The sequence below is a fragment of the Triturus cristatus genome, chromosome 4_2 (assembly GCF_964204655.1).
Source record: "Triturus cristatus chromosome 4_2, aTriCri1.1, whole genome shotgun sequence".
Lineage (NCBI taxonomy): Eukaryota > Metazoa > Chordata > Amphibia > Caudata > Salamandridae > Triturus > Triturus cristatus.
The window spans coordinates 359,090,405-359,111,681 of record NC_140586.1 but is presented as its reverse complement, the minus strand read 5'-3'; the positions used below and the strand labels follow the sequence as shown (position 1 = coordinate 359,111,681).

The 21,277-nt window shown below is 52.4% G+C and overlaps 1 protein-coding gene across 1 annotated transcript in view; it reads left to right on the top strand.

Annotated features, from left to right (window-relative positions):
* CEP350 (centrosomal protein 350) overlaps window positions 1-21,277 on the top strand; it is a 1,602,561-nt gene that overhangs the window by 931,009 nt on the left and 650,275 nt on the right. Inside the window, exon 21 of the mRNA XM_085601771.1 lies at window positions 2,118-2,261. Coding sequence (XP_085457897.1) covers window positions 2,118-2,261 — 144 coding nt within the window. The remainder of the gene's footprint in view (window positions 1-2,117; window positions 2,262-21,277) is intronic.

Here is a 21,277-nt window from a genome sequence, read left to right as displayed (position 1 = left end):
AGCAGGGCTCTGCTCTGGGCACTATCAAGGGCTACCTTTCTCCTCTTTCAGCTATCCTCAGGCTGCCTGATCAGCCCTCTCTTTTCAAGTCCCCTGTTGTCAATAGATTTCTCAAAGGCATTACTCACCTTTTCCCTCCTATTCCTTTTCTGATTCCTCAGTGGGACTTGAACCTGGTTGTTCATAACTGGCCTTTACGGTTCTTAACTTTGAACACTGTCTTCCTGGTGGCTATCACCTCTGCTAGGCGTGTGAGTGAGCTCCATGCTCTTTCATGTAAACCTCCTTTCCTGGTGGTTCATCCGGACAAGGTTGTGCTTCAGCCACGTCCCTCCTTTCTACCAAAAGTAGTCACTGCCTTTCATCTTGGCAAACTGTCTCTCTGCCCCCCTTTTCTTCCGCCTCCGCACCCTTCAAGAGAGGAAGAGAGGCTCCACCGTCTGGACCAAAAGTGCGCTTTCATTCTACCTTGACCGCACACAACCATTCCGGGTGGATGACCAGCTCTTTGTTGGCTACGTGGTCGCCAAGAAAGGCTGGACTTTGCACAAGAGAACTATCTCCCGCTGGGTTGTCTTGTGTATTTAATCCTGTTACTCTTTGGCTTCAAAGGAGCCTCCGGTAGGATTGTGCGCCCATTCGACCAGGGCGACAGCAGCTACTACTGCATTGGGACACGGTGTCCCCTGCGTGACATCTGTCAGGCGACCACGTGGGCCTCGCTGCACACTTTCACTAAGCTCTATTGCCTTGGCAGTCAGGTCCGGAGAGACGTCTTCTTTGGCCGTTCGGTTCTCCATGACTTTCTGGTGTAATCTCACTTTGCAGACCCACCACCGGGGTTGGTATTGCTTGGGTATGTATTCTAAGGTAAGGAATCTATCACTAACGTGTCTCTTTCAGATGCACAATTTACTTGTGTAACGATATATCTGTAAGAGACATTAGTTAGTGATAGATTCCTTATCCCCCGCCCATCCACCCCATTCTGCCAACTAGTTTCTAGGGTTAAGGTCATCCCTTTCAGGGCCCTAGTTTTAATGCACCAGTAGTCGGTCTCTGGCATGGCTCTTCGTTCCTGGCGTGAAAAGTCATGTACAGAACTGACGTCAGCGCGCGTGGGGACGTCTAAGTAGCTCCGACGATGTCATCTCTGCAACTATGACGCCAACGACATACACGGAGCTGCACGACGATGCCTGCCGACGCGCAGGGGTACTGCTGACGAAAACTTTCCGAATCCAGTCTGACACCTGGGGATATTCTAAGGTAAGGAATCTATCACTAACAAATGTATCTTACAGATATTTCGTCACACAAGTAAATAACTTGTGCTTTCAGATGAGGCATCAGCCTAACTCGCACCTTCTAGGTATTTACTGCTAGCTACTCCGATCTAAAACTGGATAAACATATACACAATATATTAATATAATTTGTGCTGAAACAAAAATGTGTTACGCTAAATTTGTGGTTTTCCAGCACAACTGTCTTCCTGGCTGACAATCTGAACTGTTCTAAAAAGCATGTGATTCAGACAAAATCAGGTTTGTGAACCACGGGTTCAGGAACAGTATTAAATCCACACACTTTGGTATTTTAATCCATTGGTTCACTCTCATCTGAAGCATTCACCATCTCCAGTGCAGTCCACCTTGGCAGAGCATGGGTTAAATGGAATTCTCAGTGGGGAGGCAGAATAGAACCTCAGGGCAGCGCCTGGGCACAAATACAGCTGTGCTGTTGTTGGGCTTCCATTTCAATTTTTCTCCTGCTCTGCCTGGTATAGCATGCAACTCTTACAGAGAAAGTGAGTTTGGACTAGGAGTGCTTGAGTTGCTGCAGATTGTAATTTGTGCTTTTCATTCCTGATTTCAGCCCTGTGCTGCATGACTGAACAGCTGGACCCATCACACTTTTTTGTATCTGTCACAGGACTTCTGTCCTCCCCAGTCCTTTCCAGCTAACTTCCATTGATTGATAGTTAAGCGAACAGAAAAACTGTCTGCTAGATGACAGACCACCTTCCTCTTATTATGTAATTGTGCTACTGCTTTTGTTTGGATGGTTTAAACAGTGAGTGCTCTTATTTCAGAGTCACCCTTTTTTCTTCACAGGACAGAGGTAAAATCTCAGACAGAAAGTGGAGATAAAGTGGTTCGCTCTCCAGCGACTGAGGACAATAGTGACGTGCACCACCATTATTCTCCATCCTATGATACCTATTCTGAGTCCTCAAGGTCTAAGAACCATGACCAAAGGTGAGATGACTTATCACTGCACAAAAATAAATAGAAAGACAGATAGAAGCTGATGTATATCCCAAAGAGCAAAAACAAGGATAATAAGGGAAGACCTAGGAGAAAAGTATTTTGGGGATGGTTCTAGTATAGGATCGAGAGGGGCTTTGAAAAAAACAAATGTAACTTGTAGGAAGTTAGAACTGTTGGTGATGTACATTGTCTAAAACAAAGGGTGTAAACTGATGCCAAGCTCTCATTGTTTGTGTCCTCCCTTGTACCTTCTCCAGTGTCACACAGCATCTCCGCTTCAGCTAGTATAACGCAAAATACAGCTCCACTCTTGTGGGCATAGCATTTTTATTTGTAAATACTGTTTACCTCCACTATCTTGCATTATCTTTGAAAGCTGTTACATTGGAGAGAAAAATATCAGCAATTAGAAAATAAATGCATGGGTGCGTGGCCAAAATGGCGGCAGAGTAACATCGACTCCTTGGGGCTCCGCTCGCCGAGGCCGAAATACGGCATCATTTGGCGGCATTCGGACCTTAGAGGGGATCCTGCGGTGTCCTCAGGGTGCGCTGGACAGAGTGATTGGGGGCAGACGTTTAGGGGTCCCCTGTACGCGGCGGTGAACAGCCACAGATGCTCTGAGGTGGCGAGCAGCGGTGTGTACGAGAGCAGCGTGACGGCCATCCCGAGGGCCCACTGGTGGTGAACGGGCCCTGGAGTGGTGGTGGCATAGCAGGCTGCCGACGAGGTGATGCAGATTGCGAGGGCCTGGCGGGATTGCGGCCTTGCCCGGTGCTGAGGGGCGGCCTCTGCGGGGCCTGGCCTGACGTGGCAGCAGTGCCCTGCAGAGCCTGAAGCCGGGGGGCCGGGCGGCGACGTGGCTCTCGCCTTCGCTCGGGACTAGAAGGGATGAGCGGCAGTACCTGCCTGGCCTGGGGATCTAGACTGTGAGGTGGAGCGCTACGCCGGGACCTCGCTGCTGACGGTCGCCGCGCCTGGAGCAGGGGTGCGGCGGCCGCGTGTGGCTGCCTGCGGGAGAAGTGCAGAGGCACATGTTGGTGGTGAACGGGACTGCTGACCCCGCCGCGCATTGTTCCTGGCGCCTGTGGAGACTTGATGACACAGAGCAGTGGGGTGGTGGAGAGGAAAAGTGCCGGTGAGTGAGCGGCCCCGCACGAGGCGGCAGGGAGGCCCTTTCGGGGCCCGGGACTGGGAAGCAGTGGTGTCGGGAGAAGCCCGGGACTGGGGACGAACGGCAGCACCACGGCCTCCTGGTCTCCTGGACGGGGGAGGGAAGGAATCGAGACCTCCCCCGCTCTAACATGCAGGATTGAGAGGCTGAGGTATTGGCCCCCAGGATCGCTACCAACAGCAGAGTGGCGGCTGGCACTACGGCTGGGGCCGAGAGGAGGGTCTCACGAGGAGCTATGCACAAACGGTGAGTGCCAGCTCCGCCGAGAGTGGCTGGCGCTGCCGGGGCCATCAGCGGTGTATCATAGCACGGCAGGGCGTGGGGTGAAATGAAGGAGCCGTGGTGTGTGGCACGGAAGGAGGCCTCACAAGACACTGGCTAGAGACGGCTCCCCCAGGCTGTCTTAAAGACTCTGAGGACTAGAGGGCAGAAATAACATACAGACCACGACATTGGAGAGGATCCCTGGCCCAGGTTCTGCAGGTGCTGTGAGGTATGGGGGGTGCCTGCCCACAAATGCCTCTGATGGCGGCCAGAACCTTGATTCCTGGCCTTATATTTGTTAGCACCAGGCGTTCTGGGTGGGCCCGACTTTCTTCAGCGGGCGTCCTTGCGGCTGTGACCAGCACATTGGTGGAACTAGGAGTGTACTGTCCCAAGGCAGGTGAAGTTGGAGGAATTGCGGTGGCGCCACGTGGGAGGCTGCCCATGCTTGGCGGTGTGATCCTGGGCACTGCGAGCCATGGCCATGGCTACACAACGGTCGAAGAAGGAGACCCTGAGTAAAGATCCCTCCATTGAAGACCTGCTCCAGAAAACGGGTGGGAAGAAGACTGGCGAGGGATGGACGGACCCAGAGGTGGGGCACGCTGCTGAACCGATTACCAAAGAATTTATGGAACAGCTCTTTGGCTCACTCCAAGAGGACTTTGCAAGCCTGCGACAGGAGATGGCCTCTGACATCAAACCGCTCCGGACAGAGCTCAGCGAGGTGGTGGACAGAGTGGACACCCTGGAACGTAACGGAGACCGTCGAGAAGAGGAACTCACTACACAAGCCTGGGAACTCATTGACCTTCGTGAGTGGAATGAGGATCTATACCTGAAGCTAGAAGACCTGGAAATCCGCTCGAGGTGCTCTAACATATGCCTCGAGGTAGTGCCACTTAAGGCAGACGGTGGCAAGCTGGAAGAATGGGTCCTCCGTTTCTTCAAACACATGGCTCCTGAATTGCGGGATAAGGAAGTCACGTTGGACCGTAAGCATCGAGCCGGGCGGCCTGCCTCCGGTCCTGGCCAACCGCAAGATATCCTGACCTACCTGCATTCCTACCGACCAAAGGAGATCATCATGGTCGCTACACGAGATCGAAAGGTGGTGGAATGTGAGGGCATCCAGGTTGGGGTTTTCCAAGATCTCTCGCCCCTCACCCTACAGCGGCGCAAAGACTTACGGGCTGTCACATCCTTTCTCCGTGAACAAGGGATTCAATACAGATGGGGACACCCGTTCCGCCTATCCTTCGTCTGGCAGAATGAAACACATGGGGTGTGGAATATACCGGAGGCAAAGACCGTACTTGGTGACGCCCTGCCGGTGGCAGAGGATTGTGACGCGACGGAGTGGGGTCCCTCAGCCAGTAGGCCCTTGAGATCAGGCAGAAGACAGGGACCTAGGAGGGGTGCCCAGACCAAGCCGTCGGAGGAGGAGTGCCGACAAGAGCGTGAGGCCATGCTGCGACAGCTATAAAGCAGGGAGGGCTCAGAAGACTGCACTGAACAACCCTGGGGACCGGAGGCCTGCGACCTATTGACGAAGTGACTGATCCGATCCCAATGGAATAAGACAGCGGTCTTGGTGGGGGGAGCCCCACCTCATGAGAGGGGATGCCAGACCCATGGACCCCTGCACGCCAGTGCTTACTTTTCCTGTTGGAAGAAGATGTTGAAATTCTTTTATATTCTTCTCTTTCGGCCTGTTTCCTTTCTCACCTTTCTTCTGTTCTTTTTCTCCACGAAAGAGAGATCCACTGCCATCCCACAGACAGGTAGGGAGATTTATCAATTTTGGTGGCTGGGGGCGGTGTTGGGGAACAAGGAGGAGGGTACCACTTTGGGCGGGCGGTTGGGTCTGATATGCTTACTGGGGGTGTGCTCACTGTGCGTCATATTTGCTCTTTCCTTTCGGAGGTTCGCTGGATGCTGGGTTCGAGGCCCGGGGCTTACCTCCCCACACACTCACTGGGCCTTCTCCATGCTACCGGAGGGACACTATGAGGCACTGTTGCTGGAGGGGGAAATACTGATGTTGGGGCCCGCTGGCGGGACGGGGAGAGCAGGTACCCCGCGACGGATGGTTTTCCACACGACAGGCTAAGTCAATGCACGCACGACTCCTCTCACGGCACCACATGACCCGACTTAAGGTAGTGACTATGAGCTTCAATGTGCGGGGCCTTAACTCGCCAGCAAACCGGCTCGCGCTTCTTGCCTTGTTGAGAGATGCTACGTGCGATATTTGTCTACAGGAGACCCACCTCGTGCAGGCGGATTGAAAGCGGCTAAGATCTAAATAGTTCGATAGACATTATTTTTCACCGGGATCGGGAAAGAAGGCTGGAGTGGTGATTCTTTTTGCCTCACATTTTCAGGGTAAGGTTGTGGGAACTCACACGGAGGTCACTGGACGTCGCCTAGCCCTGGAGGTGTTACTGGGAGAACGGGTACATACGATATCATCGGTTTATAGCCCCAATGAGCAGTAGGACGCTTTCTTAAGAGATACGATCAGTTCAATTTTGGAGTCTCCAGATGAGGATCTTGTGATTGGGATCGATTTTAACTTGGTCCCAGCGGCGGACCTGGACAGATCGACGCTTAGGGTAGGACACACAGGCTCGATTTCCGACATGATGTTTCAGAGACTGGGGATGTCTGGCCTCATGGACGCCTGGCGCCACCGCTTTCCGACGGCCCGGGAATACACCTTTTTCTCCACGGCTCAACAAACATACGCCCGCATCGATCTATTTAGACCTCGCCAGGGGGTCACAGCGTCCTCCAAGGATGTATCGATTGGGGTGGCGGTGCTCTCGAACCATTCCTCGGTCGTCTTGACGTTGCTACTCCCAGGCGGCCCTCAAGGCAGAGTGCATGGCGGGTAAACCGCAAATTGCTCACTTATGATGCCAATGTTCTGAAACTACGTGGGGCCATCCAAACCTATCTGGAAATGAATGATGTAGGCTCGGCGGAGGTCGGTATACTGTGGGACGCCCTGAAGGCAGTCCTTCGCAGACACTGTATAGCCATTGCGGCGGGCCTGAATAGGGATTGTAGGACAAAGAGGGGGGAATTAGAGGACCAAATTAGGGAGCTGGAGGGCACCGCCGTACGGGGGCAGTCCAAACCCGGCGACTACTTACACAGGCGAGGAAGCAATTGCGGGCGCTAGATCTCGACCGCGCAGAATATGCTCTGCTCGGCACTAGGCAGCGATACCACGAAGGCGGTAACATGGCAGGAAGACTCTCGGCACACGCTCTCCAGGCTGAGACGGCGGCGGGTCGGGTCGCGGAACTCACGAATGAGCGGGGGGAGATCCTGCGTGCGGACGTCGACATAGCGTCCGAATTTGAGGCCTTCTACAAGGCTCTCTATTCAGCCGACCACAAGATTTTCTCACCAGACCTCACCCCAATCTTGGCACGACTGTTAAATACCTTTAGCGCATCTGTGAAACTGACCCCTTCGATGTCCGTGGCAGAGGTAGTGGTCATTCCCAAACCAGAAAGGATCCCTGAGAGTGTGCTTCATACCGCCCTATCTCTCTGCTCAGTGTGGACCTGAAGATCTTCACAAGCATTTTGGCATCACGACTCGTCCCCCACATGCAAGGCATGGTGGACCCAGACCAATCGGGGTTTATCCCCGACCGAAACTGCGGGGATGGGACTCGCCGCCTATGCCATTTACTGGATAAGATGCAACTGACCCAGACCCCGGCGATACTCCTCTTGGTGGATGCCGAAAAGGCATTTGACCGGGTCCATTGGCCTTACTTGCAACAGGCACTCCGCCGTTTTGGGATTGGGGAGAGATTCCGGAATTGGGTGAACTGTGTGTATCATGGCCCACAGACCCGTATTCGGTTTAACGGGGTGGTCTCCCGCCCCTTCCAGATCGGACGCGGCACGAAGCAGGGTTATGGAGCCATTTGCCGAGACTGTCCGCCAACTCCATATGATCACTGGGCTTCGGATGGGTGACAGGGAACACAAGATTTCCCTGTACGCGGACGATGTACTCCTCTTCTTAACTCACCCATTGCTATCTCTTCCCACTCTGCTGGCAGAGGTCGAGGCCTTTAGTGCGGCGACCGGCTTCAAAATCAATTTGAAAAAGACTCAGGCTTTGAGCCTCACTCTGCCGGTGGCGGATCGACACCAACTATCGCAGAACTTTCCATTCTCTTGGACTGCTACCGATATCACCTACTTGGGGCTCAGGGTTTTCGCTAACACCGCGAAGACTAACCAGGTGAACTATTCGGAGGCACTGGCTAAGGTCGGCCACAAACTACATAGTTGGAAGAAACCTGCCCACTCCTGGCTGGGCAAAATAGCTGCCGTCAAATGGACGATTTTGCCCCGTCTGCTCCACATTATGCAGAGGCTCCCCCTATGCCCACCACCTATGACGCTGGCGCAAATGCAGCAACTTATCAACAGCTTCATCTTGGGCGGGAAAGAAACCGCGCATGGCGCGCCACCTCACGTACTTGAGGCAGGACGAGGGAGACTTCGGTGTCTCACATCTTGGGCGCTACTACGAAGCGACTCAATTGCAGAGGATGATTGAATGGTACCAAGTAGAATCGGAAAAACATTGGTGCTTCATGGATAGGGGTGTGGCAGGGACCCACCTCTGGGAGGTCCCCTGGCTTCCTAGACGTCATCGTCCATTGGGTGTGTATGTCGCCCGGGTCCTGCGCGCTACTATGAAAGTGTGGGACAGAGTCCAAGAGAAGTGCCAGCTGTCCTCGGCCATTTCACCCTTGACCCCTTTTATTGGGAAGCCAGATTTCCCCCGGCTCTCGTAGGGAACACCTACTTGAAGTGGCAAGAAGCAAATTGTAAACTTATTGGTGCCCTTTTTGATGAACAGGGAATCCTGGATTTCCCCAGGCTGGTGGCTCATTATGGGATTCCTAAAGAAGCGTACTGGCAGTACTTGGTGCTGCGTCACTGGGTTACACAGCCCCAGGTCTGTCTGCATGCAGGTCGGCTCCTCACAAACTTTGAGCTTTGGTACATTACTCTCACCTCCAACAAACGCCTCCTGTCGGACATTTATGGCTTTCTCAACAAGGCAAGGACCCGGCACTCCCTCTTAATGACAGTCCGCTCTAGACCCCTACCGAGTCATACCGCAAGCTGTGGGTGGATTCCTGTCCTCTATCTCCTCTGTCCCTCTCAGTCTCCTCTTCACCTTCTTTTACTTCCTCCTTGTCTCTTTCTTTCCCTCTTTAATAAAGTAGGTGGCAAGCGGAGCTGGGTCGGAAATTCTCACCCAAAGAGTGGGCAGATATCATCCACAGGGCCCGGGCATAATCGTGCAGTACATCAGGGAAGGAAATGCTCCTAAAAATTGCACACTATTGGTATTACACCCTGGTGAGGGTCGCCAAATGGAAGCCCCGCAGCAGCGATCTCTGTTGGCGCAAATGCCGACAGGCGCGTACATTATCCCATATCCTATGGCACGGTGCCCTAAGATACAGGCCTACTGGGAGACCATTCTGCCCTTAGTTGATCAGATATATCAGACAGAACTCCCCTGATTTCCTAGCTATATCCTGCTGGGGCTACCCAACCCTCTCACATACCCTCTCTGGTACTGTAGGGGTAGGGCGATCACTCTAGCGTTAGGGGCAGCCAAGCAGGCCCTCCTGGCCAAGTGGGGCACATCCAATATCGCGAATAAGTTAGATTGGCTCCACAGGTTGTGGGAGGTGGTGTGGATGGAAAGGATCACAGCGGGGATCAACCACACACTGCCCAAATTCGATAAGACCTGGGGATCTACTGTGGCATACTTATCTTAAGAATTCATAGAGCTTACCTGCCCCCGATATATACGAGTCCTGGGATTCCCCACGTCTCCTATACCGGACCCGGCACTCCCTCTTAATGACAGTCAGCTCTAGACCCCTACCGAGTCATACCGCAAGCTGTGGGTGGATTCCTGTCCTCTATCTCCTCTGTCCCTCTGTCTCCTCTTCACCTTCTTTTACTTCCTCCTTGTCTCTTTCCTTCCCTCTTTAATAAAGTTTGACTTTGAATAAGATGCTTCCTGTTGGCCAGCGGTTGTAGCTGGGTGTATTGTTAATATTTGCAAAATAAATGCATGCCTATGTAAGGGAAACATATTTTTCTATTCTGATAGACATCGGAGGGTAGTTAAAAAATGAAAAAGGAAATATAGAAACGCATAAAGGACCCTGCTGCTTAGTCCCATTTTGATTCCCCTTTTCCAGTAGCAACAGTGTACAGCCACAGATATGCAGCTTTAGGAAGAGGAAAAACTTCACGTTCTCCAAGATCAGCCAACCAAGTCAGTTTCCTCCAATCTTTTTCTGGACATTGTGAGCAGGTTCTTTCAGCATGGGGATATGTCCTTTTATGTTTTTTTCTGTAATGTTGGAGACCCTCTTTTCATGAGATAAACTTAGGTGGGTTTTGACTGGGTGGGGATATCTGGGGTTTTCTACGTTCGTTCTGTGTCTAGACTAAGTGTTTTAAAAGTTGTTGTTTGAAAGGAAGTTTATCTAGATTTACTGCCACAATTGGGATCCAGGTACAAAGGCGTTGTGAAGGGACTACACTTATACACATGTGCTTTTGGTCTCCCCCTTTATTTATTTTTTGCAGAGTTTTATACAGCGCGAACTTGACCCGAATCCAATCCGGTATCAGAGCGCTTTACATAGCACCAGTTACGTTACATTAGGACACACATTCATTCTTTGTTAGGCATGGGGAGATTAAGTGATTTGCCCAGAATCACAGGATGTTCAGCGTCATTACGGAGACTCGAACCCAGTTCCCCAGGTCCGAAGTTGAGCGCCCTAGCCGTTAGGCCAACTGCTCTCCTCTCCTTTAACCCTTTAATACCGCTGACGAGTCCCAGAAAGGCTTTTCCACAATTTTATGTGGCCATCAATGCTGAGAGGGCCCTCAGTGTCAAGAGCTGCCAGACGTGTAGCAAAATCCTTTGCTTTAAACACTAGCCAGTCACATGAAGGCCTTATTGCAACAGGCACATGCTTTTAACTTCGGCTTAGCCTGAGGACTTATGGTGCCTCTCTTTAATTATCATAAATACCACAGTGCCAGGATTTTGCTTAACCCTAATGGCAATACCAAGAAGGCAAGGTGTGACAGAGGTCTGATTTCGATTATATAAAGCGGAATGATCACAACTGTAGAAGACCGCTCTGCTGAAGCCACACGCCACTGCCTCAGAGGGCCTTTCTACTAGGCCAGATCCTAACTGATGATCTGAGAATCCATTTTGTAGTGCTTCGCAAGCCATGTCTTCTCCATGCATATTTATTATACCAAAGACTGCTATATCGTCTTTTAAATCTGCAGTGGGGTTTGGAGGCTTGAGGGGGTGGGAGGGTAGTCAGGGTACAGGGAAGACCTCTAAGGGCTGCAGCACTTATTGTGCCACCCTTAAAGGCACTGTACCTTTACACTCACACACTGCCTTTGCAGGCCGCATGTCTTGGTCCAGAAGAAAGTGAAAAGTCGACATGGCACACATCCCTGTGTGCCATGCCTACAACCCACTGCCCTGGCATAGATCAGTCACCCCTCTGACTGGGTGCACTCTACCAGTGGCTACACTGAAAACTGAGACGTTTGGTATCAAACTTCTGAGCACATTAATCCCACACTGATGCCAGTGTGGGATTTAATAAAAAATGCACGCAGAGGGCATCTTGGAGATGCCCCCTGAAAAACCACCTGCCACTAGTGTCAAGGCTGAGTGGCTGCTTTCGGCTGCCACCACCAGACATGTTTCTGGACCCCTGGGCCGAGAGCCTGCTGCTCTCGGGGGGCCTGAAACAATGTACATCCTGGGACGAGGTGCGAAGCCTCTTCCCCCAGGATGGGCAGGGTCCACGAAGGGGAAGCTTCAAAGGCTTGCTGCCTTTGTGAGCTTCCACAGGCCACTTGCTGCTTTCAGCAGCTGGTCCCCACTGGTTCTGACCCCCACTTTGGACAGGAGAACCGGCGGTAAAAACAAGTGAGGAATAGAGGTGTGTCCACCTCTGCCAACTCCACTCCTCAGGTGGGGGAGGTGAGGTGAAGCACAACTCTGTCCCCGCCATCCTGCAGATGGGGGGACCCAGCCTACCAGAGTTAGGCATATGCCCCCCTCCCACTGGAGGGTGGCATAATAGGGGGGTGTACCCACCCCAAGGAAGAGACCCATATGGTCCCAACCTTTACTTGCCTGTAACACCCCTAAATCTAGTATTTAGGGGGCACCCCGAACCTTGCTTTCTCAGACAATGACTACAAGAAAAGAAGCACCGAACAGCTGTGCTGAAGCTAACAGGAGGACGCCTACTGACTTGGCCCCAGCCCTACTGGCCTGTCCACACCTTGAACATGGAGAAGCGAAACTCCATGTGTCCTGCAGCCAGCAACCTCAAGAACCCCGAGGCCCGGCCCTGCCTTCCAAACCAAAGATTTTGTCTCCTGTGAACATTGGATTTGTTCACCAACAAACTCCAGCTCCGGCAGGATCCGCGAGTCTCCACCACTCTGCACCGACTCCCTCCCTGGTCTGAGTTCGAGTGGCCCAACACCACGAGGAAGTCTCCCTGGCAATTCAAGTCTGTGCTGTATATTTACAAAGTATTGCATTTATCTGCAACCATACAGTAAGTCAAAACAAAGTGCATATGCAATTACAATTCAAACTGCATTACTACTGTAAAGTATTTATTGCTTACCTGTGCCAGGCATGCTTGATTCTAGAAAATAAAATAACTAAAAGAATATTTTTATACAAAACCAATTGGTTCGAAGTTCAGTCTTTAAGTGTGTGATATAATTTGCTGATTGAGTGTGTACAACAAATGCTTAACATTACCCTCTGATACTGCCTTACTGCTCGACCACACTACCACGAATAGAGAGTAAGGTGCTATCTGCTTTTACCTCTGCCTACCTTTGGGGTTCCACTGGACACTGTGCAAACTATACCTCACTTTGGTATAGTATATACAGAGCCAGCTTCCTACAGGTTCCAAGTTAGATTTGCACACTTCAAGCTCATTACAGTCTGAAGACAAGGATAAGACCAATGATTGATTGACATGAGAGCACAGCGGTGGTGCTGCCTAGATGCGTTCTCCATATCATCATGTCAAGGTGGGATGGTGTGGCAACAGAGGCAGTTGGCGTCACATGCAAGCATGCAGGAGCTCTTGCAAGAGTTTAAAGATTCAGTCTCATTTATCACCCAGCCTGCAAAACGTATGGATCCATGCCAGGTAGACCTAGGCCCCAATCAGCGTGAGGAAAATCCGGTATCGCTGCCCTCCTTAAAAATATCTCAAAGAAATTTGCCTAGGAGGCTTTTGGAGATTGGTCCTCACCTTTGCAAATCATTTTTTTTTTTAAACTTTATTTGTAGTTTTGAACAGTTAATTAACAGACCAAGTTACAGTACCAGCAAGTTCAAGGGATCAATGACTATAGGAGGTACACAGTCCAAAATCCAAACATGTAATGAGCTTAACCTGTGCCCTTGCAGGACCCATGCAATAATTCAGGCAGGAGCAACAGTCAGAAGGAGGCAGACAGATGAGTAAATAGACCCAGCAGAAAAAAAAACCATAAATCCCATCTGCGCTGTGCATGCAAGACCCCTCCATGTACAAATCCCCGTTCCCTCCCGAACCTCCATGGAGCCCGTTCAAACTCTACCCAGACAAGAGTGCGCAGCCACTCTGCGGGCAGAGGCAGCTGCACCAATCATCCCTCATTGGCATGTCCAGCCGCTCTCAGCACAGGGGCATCCCCTACGGGATCATGCGTCAGGAGGTATCCCACCAACGGTCCCCACACATCCCTGGGCCGTGAGGCTCGTGGCAATAGCTCAGCGTAAGTGGTGCTCTGCTCTTGACAAAATGTCATGTCCGCCAGCCACTCCTTGAATTTCGGGGCCCGGCCCCTACCCCATCTGCAGGCCACCCTCCGCTTCGCCAGGAGCATTGCAATGGCAACATATTTTTTATGGGTCGGGGGAATATGAGCCGTATGCCCCAAGAGCGCAAGCAGCGGGTCTCCGTCTAGCTGAATCCCAATCATGTTCCCAAGCGCCGTGAACACCTGCTCCCAATAGCCTCGCACCGCAGCGCAAGATGCAGAAAGCCCGCCCCTGACTGGCCACATCTCCCACAGCAATCATTGTCAGCCAGCCCAAAGCGTAGCTTCCTGACCGGTGTATAGTATATCTGGTGCAGGAATTTAAAATGTATGACCAGGAACCTGCTGCTAGCCGATATTTGCGCCGTCTGGCGACAGCAGTATCGCCATTGCTCATCCGTGAGGTCGCTCCCCAGCTCCCCCTCCCATCGGCTCCGGGACGAGCTGTCCTCTCCCGTGTCTCCCTCACGCACAGAGGCATATAATCTGGACACCAAATGCCCCCCCGTCCACCGCACCCAAAAGCAGATGCAACGGCGCGAAACACTCTGGCTCACAGGGAAAAGAGGGAAGCAACGACCGCATACCCTGTCGCAACCGCACGTAGAGGAACACATCGAGCAGTGTGCTTGCCGTGCCCTGCAAAAAGTGTTCAGCGGTGCGAAAGGTCCCTCCTCGGAAGAGGTCTCCCCAAGTCGCGACCCTCGCTCTGGTGCTGAGATCCTGAAACCCCTTCTCCTGTAGTAATGTCAGACACGGATGATATGTGAGTGGTAATCTGGGGGAGTACAGGAACGAGGCTCCCATGAGGGCCGCCAGGCGTCGCCACGCCTCCACCGTACTAGTGATCGTGGTGGATGCCACAACCGGCGCGTCCTTATAACCGTGTATGAGGCCATTGAGGGGGATGGGGTCGGCCAGCCAGGTCTCTACTGCTACCTGCGGCATATACCGCGGGGGCGCATCCAATAGTAAGCATAATGTGCCTGAGCACATAAATAGTACAATTCGAGGTCCGGAACATCGAACCCTCCCTGAACATACGGCCTGGTGAGGATAGACCATTTCAGACGTGGCTGATTGCCGCCCCACACCAGTCGTATAAGCTCCGAACGCAGCGTGGCGAAAAAAACTTGTCCATGGTGATAGGGAATGTTGAGGAAAAGGTACAGAAACTGCGGGAGTACCTTCATCTTAATGAGCGACACGTGGCCCGCCATCGATAATGGCAGCGCAATCCACCTCGTGACATTGGCCTTGAGCCGTTCCACAGCCGTGCCGTAAAATGCCCTAATAATCTCGTCCCTGTCGCGGGCCACTTGAATCCCCAGGTACCGGAAATCCTCCAGGCACCACTCTAACGGGAAGTCAAGTGGGAAGGGAGTCACCGCCGCAGTGAGCGGGAACACCATAGACTTTCCCCAGTTAATACCCACTCCGGAGAGCCGCCCAAATCGGATTAACTCCCGCAATATGGGGTTAATATTGCCTTGCGGGTCCCTGACATATAATGTTATATCATCCGCGTAGAGCGAGATCAGTATTTGCCGCAGGCTGCAGCGGAACGCCTTGTCATTGTGCACCTGTCGGAGTCTGGCAGCCAGCGGTTCCACAGCAAGTGCAAATAGCAGGGGTGACAGTGGGCATCCCTGTCGGGTACCCCTCGAAATCGGTATCTGTGGGGATAGATGCCCATTGATGAGTACTCGGGCCGTCGGCTGATTATACAGCAAATGCAGCCAGGAGAGATACAGCTGAGGGAAACCCATCCGTCGAAGGACACCGAATAAATAGTCCCACTCCACTGAGTCAAATGCCTTTGTAGCATCAAGGAACACAGCGGCAAGCGGGAATTCCTGATCTACCATCTGCACCAGGGAAAAGAGCGTCCGGAGGTTATGGGAGGTTGACCTCCCGGGCACGAACCCCGCTTGGTCCGGCAGGACAATCTTGTCCATCAATAACGCAAGGCGATTCGCCAGCACCTTAGCCAGTATTTTGGCGTCACAATTAATTAGCGAGAGCGGCCGATAAGAGTCGCAGGAGTCTGGGGCCTTTCCAGGCTTTAGTAACGAGGTGACCACTGCCTCCCTCATCGGCGGCAGCACACCTACCTCCAGGGATTCCGTATACACCTCCCGAAGGACTGGTGCCATCACATCAATGTAACTCTTATAGAACTCTGCCGGCAGCCCATCTGAACCCGGCGCCTTCCCATTTTGTAACTGCATGATCGCCTCTCGCACCTCGTCGAGCTCAAACGGGTGACACAAAAACTCCCGCTGTGCATCTCCCAACCATCCCAAAGCTATATCTCCCCAGAAGTCATCCATCTCGAGTGTCCCCGACCTTTGAGTCGTGTAGAGTGCGCGATAGTGGTCTACAAATGTATTGAGTATGGCGTGTGAATCTCTGTGAACCGCGCCATCCGAGCTATGTGCTTCTAATATGTGGGCGCCAAAACGAGGGGGGCGCGTCGCTTCCGCGAGAGCTCTCCCAGGACGCTCTCCCTCGCCGTATCTGCGGGCCACCCAATATTTCCCACGGGACTTCAGCTCGCGCTGCGCTTCAGCCTCGTATTTAGTTAGCGTTTCCCGGAATGCACTGTGCGCTGCCCCCGCCTGTCCCCGACCCATCAGGCCCTCCAACTCCTTCAGTTCTTGCTCCAGGCGACTGAGAGTGCGCTGTATATCCTTAAGCACTCCACAGCTTTTAGAGAGGCAATAGCCGCGCATCGTCACCTTAAAGGCCTCCCATATCACCTCCTACACTGCTGACCGAACCCTTATTCCTCGCGAAGAAATCTCGTATCTCCTCCTCGAGCTCCATCTGAAACACGGCATCTAGCAGCGCGGTGGGCTGCATTCGCCAGCGTGGTCTAGGAGCAGCATACCCCTGTGAGAAGTTGGCCTGATGTATGATGTCACTAGTTCTAGTGTACACCTTATATCAGTCCAAATACCCTTATGGTGATTGGTTGTAAAGTCAACCTTATAGACCAGCTATCCTAGTGGTAGCATGGACAAGAGCAGTCTTAGGCTAAACTCTGAATGGCATGTGAAGCCAGCTGTGATACCATATATAATCCCTTGAATACCAAATGAAAGGACACCACAACAGATATATATATAAAATAAAGTGTATTTATTCTAGTCAAACCCTCAGCACTCTTTATGAGATTAGAGGTAAGTACAACAGTCTTATTTAAGCATACATTAAGTCACACAGGTAAGTAATACAGTTAGGCCCTAGGGGCCACGCAAACCATATACTAAGTAAGTGGTATAAGGACCACTGTCACGGAAATAGGATAGGCCTAGGCCTAGGGAATCGCTGGGGCTACACTACACTAGCAACTGTTAGTAAGTGGGAGGCCCACGGGATTCAGGTGCAGAGTGGAAACACTCACGCGTAATGCGTAAAAGTCGATAGAAATAGTAGTTGTTAGCAATTAACAGTTTAAGGACACTTCTAAAGCAGCTAGAGAGTCGAGACTCGGAAACTAGACCCTAGGATAGTCACTACCCTTGTGAGCACCGAAGTACCCAAGTTACCTAGCCCACAGGCTGCGGGTGCATAGGTGTGAACTTGCGTCGGGTTTCGTCGTGGACTTCTATGGATGCCTGAAGGAAAGTTGCTGACAGGCAGTCAGTGAAGAGTGTCCGGTGGATCCCAAGGCTGGGATCAAGAAGAGAGGAGACCTGCAAGCAGAAGGGACAGAGTCAAGGTCACTAGCCAGTGACCACGTGGAACCAGGAAGGAACCAGGCGATGTCGTGAAGATTGCAGGTGAAGGTGGAGCTTGTCGCTGCAGCCACGAGGACCAGGGAACGTCGAGGACGACCAGGACCAGGAGGCGAGCTGTCCCACGAAGGCTCTTGCTGTCGGCGGCGTCGAAGTTGGACTAGGACTCACCAAGCCTTGGCAAGCGGAACCCACGAAGAACGGAGGACTTGCTTCTGGTGCAGACCAGGAAGGTCTGGGGTGCTTCTCTTTTGCAAGGAAGCGGGAGCCAGTCTGGAGGAGCCAAACCAGCGGTGAAGATTTCTGGATGCGTCGTCACAAAGGCCACTAGCCAACGGGCAAGCAACCGGACAGGCGCGGCAAGCAGGAAAATGCAGAAGGGCCCCACGCAGGACTCGTGGAGTGTGGGGGGCTGATCTTCGGTGCAGATGGTGCTTGGGGTTGGGGTTTCTCAATCCCCGGTGCACAACTTCGAGGGTGCCTCAGAAGCTGCGCTGGAAGATACTAGCCACTTTTCCCAGGTAGCCGGTCCCACGTCTCTCGTCGCCTCCACGGATCTCAGCTCGGCTGTGGATGTGGATCAGGGTCGGAGAAGTCTGGAAGTCAAGGCTCTGGTCGGGCTCTGCAGTCGGTCCCTCGTAGAACTTCAGCAAAGCAAAGGGTAGTCTCTTGATGGTGCCTGTTTGCACAGGGTAGCCACTCCTTGGCCACAAGGGAGATTCTTCAGTCTTCTTCTTTCGTCGAATGTCGAAGGTCTAGAGTTTCTGTTCAAGTTGCAGGTTCAGGATAATCTAATCTCCTGGGGCCCAGCTACCACTCTTGTACTAATCTGGGGGGCTGGGTTACCTGCTAGGTCACGCCTTATGGGTGGGACCTGGGAGGGGGGTGGTTACACCCCCTTCCCTTTGTCCAGTTTCGCGCCAGGACTGGGGCTGGTGTGCCCCAGCACCGGTTTGAACTGGACTATGCATGGGACACCTTGTGTGCCCCAGGCATGTCTCATTCCTTTCAGCCCTCCCTGCCCCAATACACTAAAGTCTGTCTGGGGAGGTGCTAGCACCTCCCCAAGCAGGAAACCTATTGTCCAAGCCTCCCTGGCTGGGATCACTCCCAGCAGCAGGAGGTCAGACTCGTGTCTGTGGCAGCAGCATCCATTTTGTGATGCTGAGGCTTTGGTTAGAGTTAAACAGCAAAGTAGGATTTTAACATGTCTCTCCCTCTAGAAGGGGGGAATAATATCCTCATCACCAGAAATGGTATGGGGTTATTATTCCAAAGTGTTAGACACCTTACACGACATGTTTTGATAAAGCCAAACCATAGTTACCATAACCGTTTAAGATTATAAGGCACTTTAGGAGTATATGGTAGGCTATATCATAGAACAGCTATAAGGACATGGTTCCGAAAGCTGCAGACAGGCTCAGCTCATGCTAGAGCACCATCTCACATGTTACCAAGCACTCTGCCTCCAGGATTGTTAAGGCCTGCCATAGGAGTGGCTGATAGGTACACATGTGTCTATTTTAGGGGTAGATATAGGTATACTATATCTAAGCAAGGGGTGATTACACGACCTTGCCCCAGCTGAGTGATCAGCCAGTTGTGTCTGATTGAAAGGCCAGACCAGGGGTGGCATAATACATGCTGCAGCCCCTGGAAGGCCTAGGGTACACCTCTGCCCTGGGTACCTAGGGTACACTGTACAGGGTCCAATAAGGTGATCCTTACCAATTGGGAATGTACCTAGGGTACATGGAGTCCATTTTAAAGAGAGAACAGACAGCCTGAGACCCTGAATGGCAGGATCTCAGGCCAACTAAGTCGAAAAACCAGCTAGACACTAGGTAAAAAGTTGGGGGTAACCATAGTCAGATATCCACCTTCCTACAACCCCGGCAAAGAAAACGACAGCTTTACCGGACAATGGTCCGAGTATGTTCTAGCCAAGTGCGAGGTTTCTCGGATACCCGAAGCCAGTCCTCGGGACAACAGACAATAATCAATTCTCGCCCAGCTGCCCAAGTGGGATGTGAAATGCGAGCCCTCGCTCCCCAAGGGATGTGAATGTCGCCAGCCATCAATCAACCCCTCCTCTTCAAGTATGCCGGACAGCGCCTCCCTGGATTTAGTGTAGTGGTGCGGCATGGGGTGTGAGCGGTCCTGAGCCGGTCTGAGGGCAACATTGAAATCTCCCCCCCATATTATGTGCGCAGAACCAATCGTCATTATCTTGCCCCACACATCATGGAAAAAGTCTGGGCTATCAGTATTCGGACCATAACAATTAGCTACTGTGATAGAATCCTCCCCCAACCTACCCCAGGTAATCACATAGCGGCCCTGCGGGTCTGAGATCGTGCCTGCTAGCTCATAGCGCAGCTGTTTCTTAAAAAGGATTGCCACCCCGCGGGCATAGGAGGAGTAGGAGGAAAACAGACGATGCTCTGCCCATTTGCATGCGAACGTGCTGACCGCCCCTGGGTCTAGATGGGTCTCCTGCAACAGCGCCACATGGATCCGCTGTCTATCTAGGTATGCCAAAATCTTCCTGCGCTTCCTCGGGTCCCCCAAACCCCGCACATTCCACGTCATTATGTTAATCACATCGTCACCCTCCCGAGCCATCAGCGTCACAAAAACACATACCAGTCCTGCACATTGAGTCCCTGTACACCTCCGCTGTCACTCTACAATTGCTGCCTGCATACTGAACCCCCGTGAACGTCCCTCCCACCTCCCACTGAAGCAGCCCCAACTTGCCAGAAACCCAAGTCCCTCCCCCCACCCACAAAACAACGAAAACATCAAGATTGTTAGGTTTACCCATACTTAAGTGAATCAATGGGTGCTACCCGCTGGGGTGCAAACTCTAGGTGGCGGACCGGGTATCCCCTTCCCCTGAACCCGCAGATGAATAGAGGGGCGAGCCCTATGCGGGTCAGGAGAGGGTGCCCAGCGCAGTTCCAAGTGTCATGCCGACTGGCGCGGGCCTTTCCAGGCCCTTCATATCAGCAGAATAGTCAAGACATGCCTTATAAAGCCCATCAGCAATCCGCCACTCCCTCCCAGCCACTCTGCTCACTGTCTCTCGGTTAGAGCACCACTGGCAGCGATATATATTAGTCTTGGGGGGCAGGTCTGCCCGAGGCGGGCGGTGAATCAGAGCAGCCCCCGGAACGTTTAAGATGCTTGAGGAAGTCTTCCACTTGCTGTGGGTTAGTGAAGAAACTCTGTTTGCCCTGATGGGTGACCCGGAGGCGCGCCGGGTAGAGCAAAGCATAGTCCACCTGTGCCTGACGTAGCTTATATTTCACCGCCATGAATTTGCGTCTGTCGTCCTGTACCGCGGCCGTGAAGTCTGGATAGATAGAGAAGGCGACCCCCTCATAGTGGAGCTGCTGATTACTTCTCGCCACTCGAAGTATTGTGTCACGATCTCTGTAATTAAGGAGTCTGGCGATAATGGGGCGAGGCGTACTCCCCGGCGGAGGGCGGGGGCCCAGGGACCGATGAGCCCGCTCCACGATGAACTGGGAAGAGAGCTGCTCCTTCCCGACGGTTGCAATCAACATCCTCTCCACATAGTCCTCTAGGCGGCCTGTGTTTGTGGTCTCTGGTAGCCCAAGAACGCGGATGTTATTGCGTCGACTCCTCGCTTCCAAGTCTTCATTCTTGGCTGCAATTAGTTTTAGAAGCTTGTCCATTTGCGCAACCTGTGCTGAGACCCGAGTGGTGGTATCCTCTGTATCCGAAATACGTCGTTCCGCCTCGCGGATGCGATCTTCATGTTTGTCCAGCTTTTGCACAATGGCGTCCATCCGGGTAGACATGCCATCCATTTTTTCCCCCATG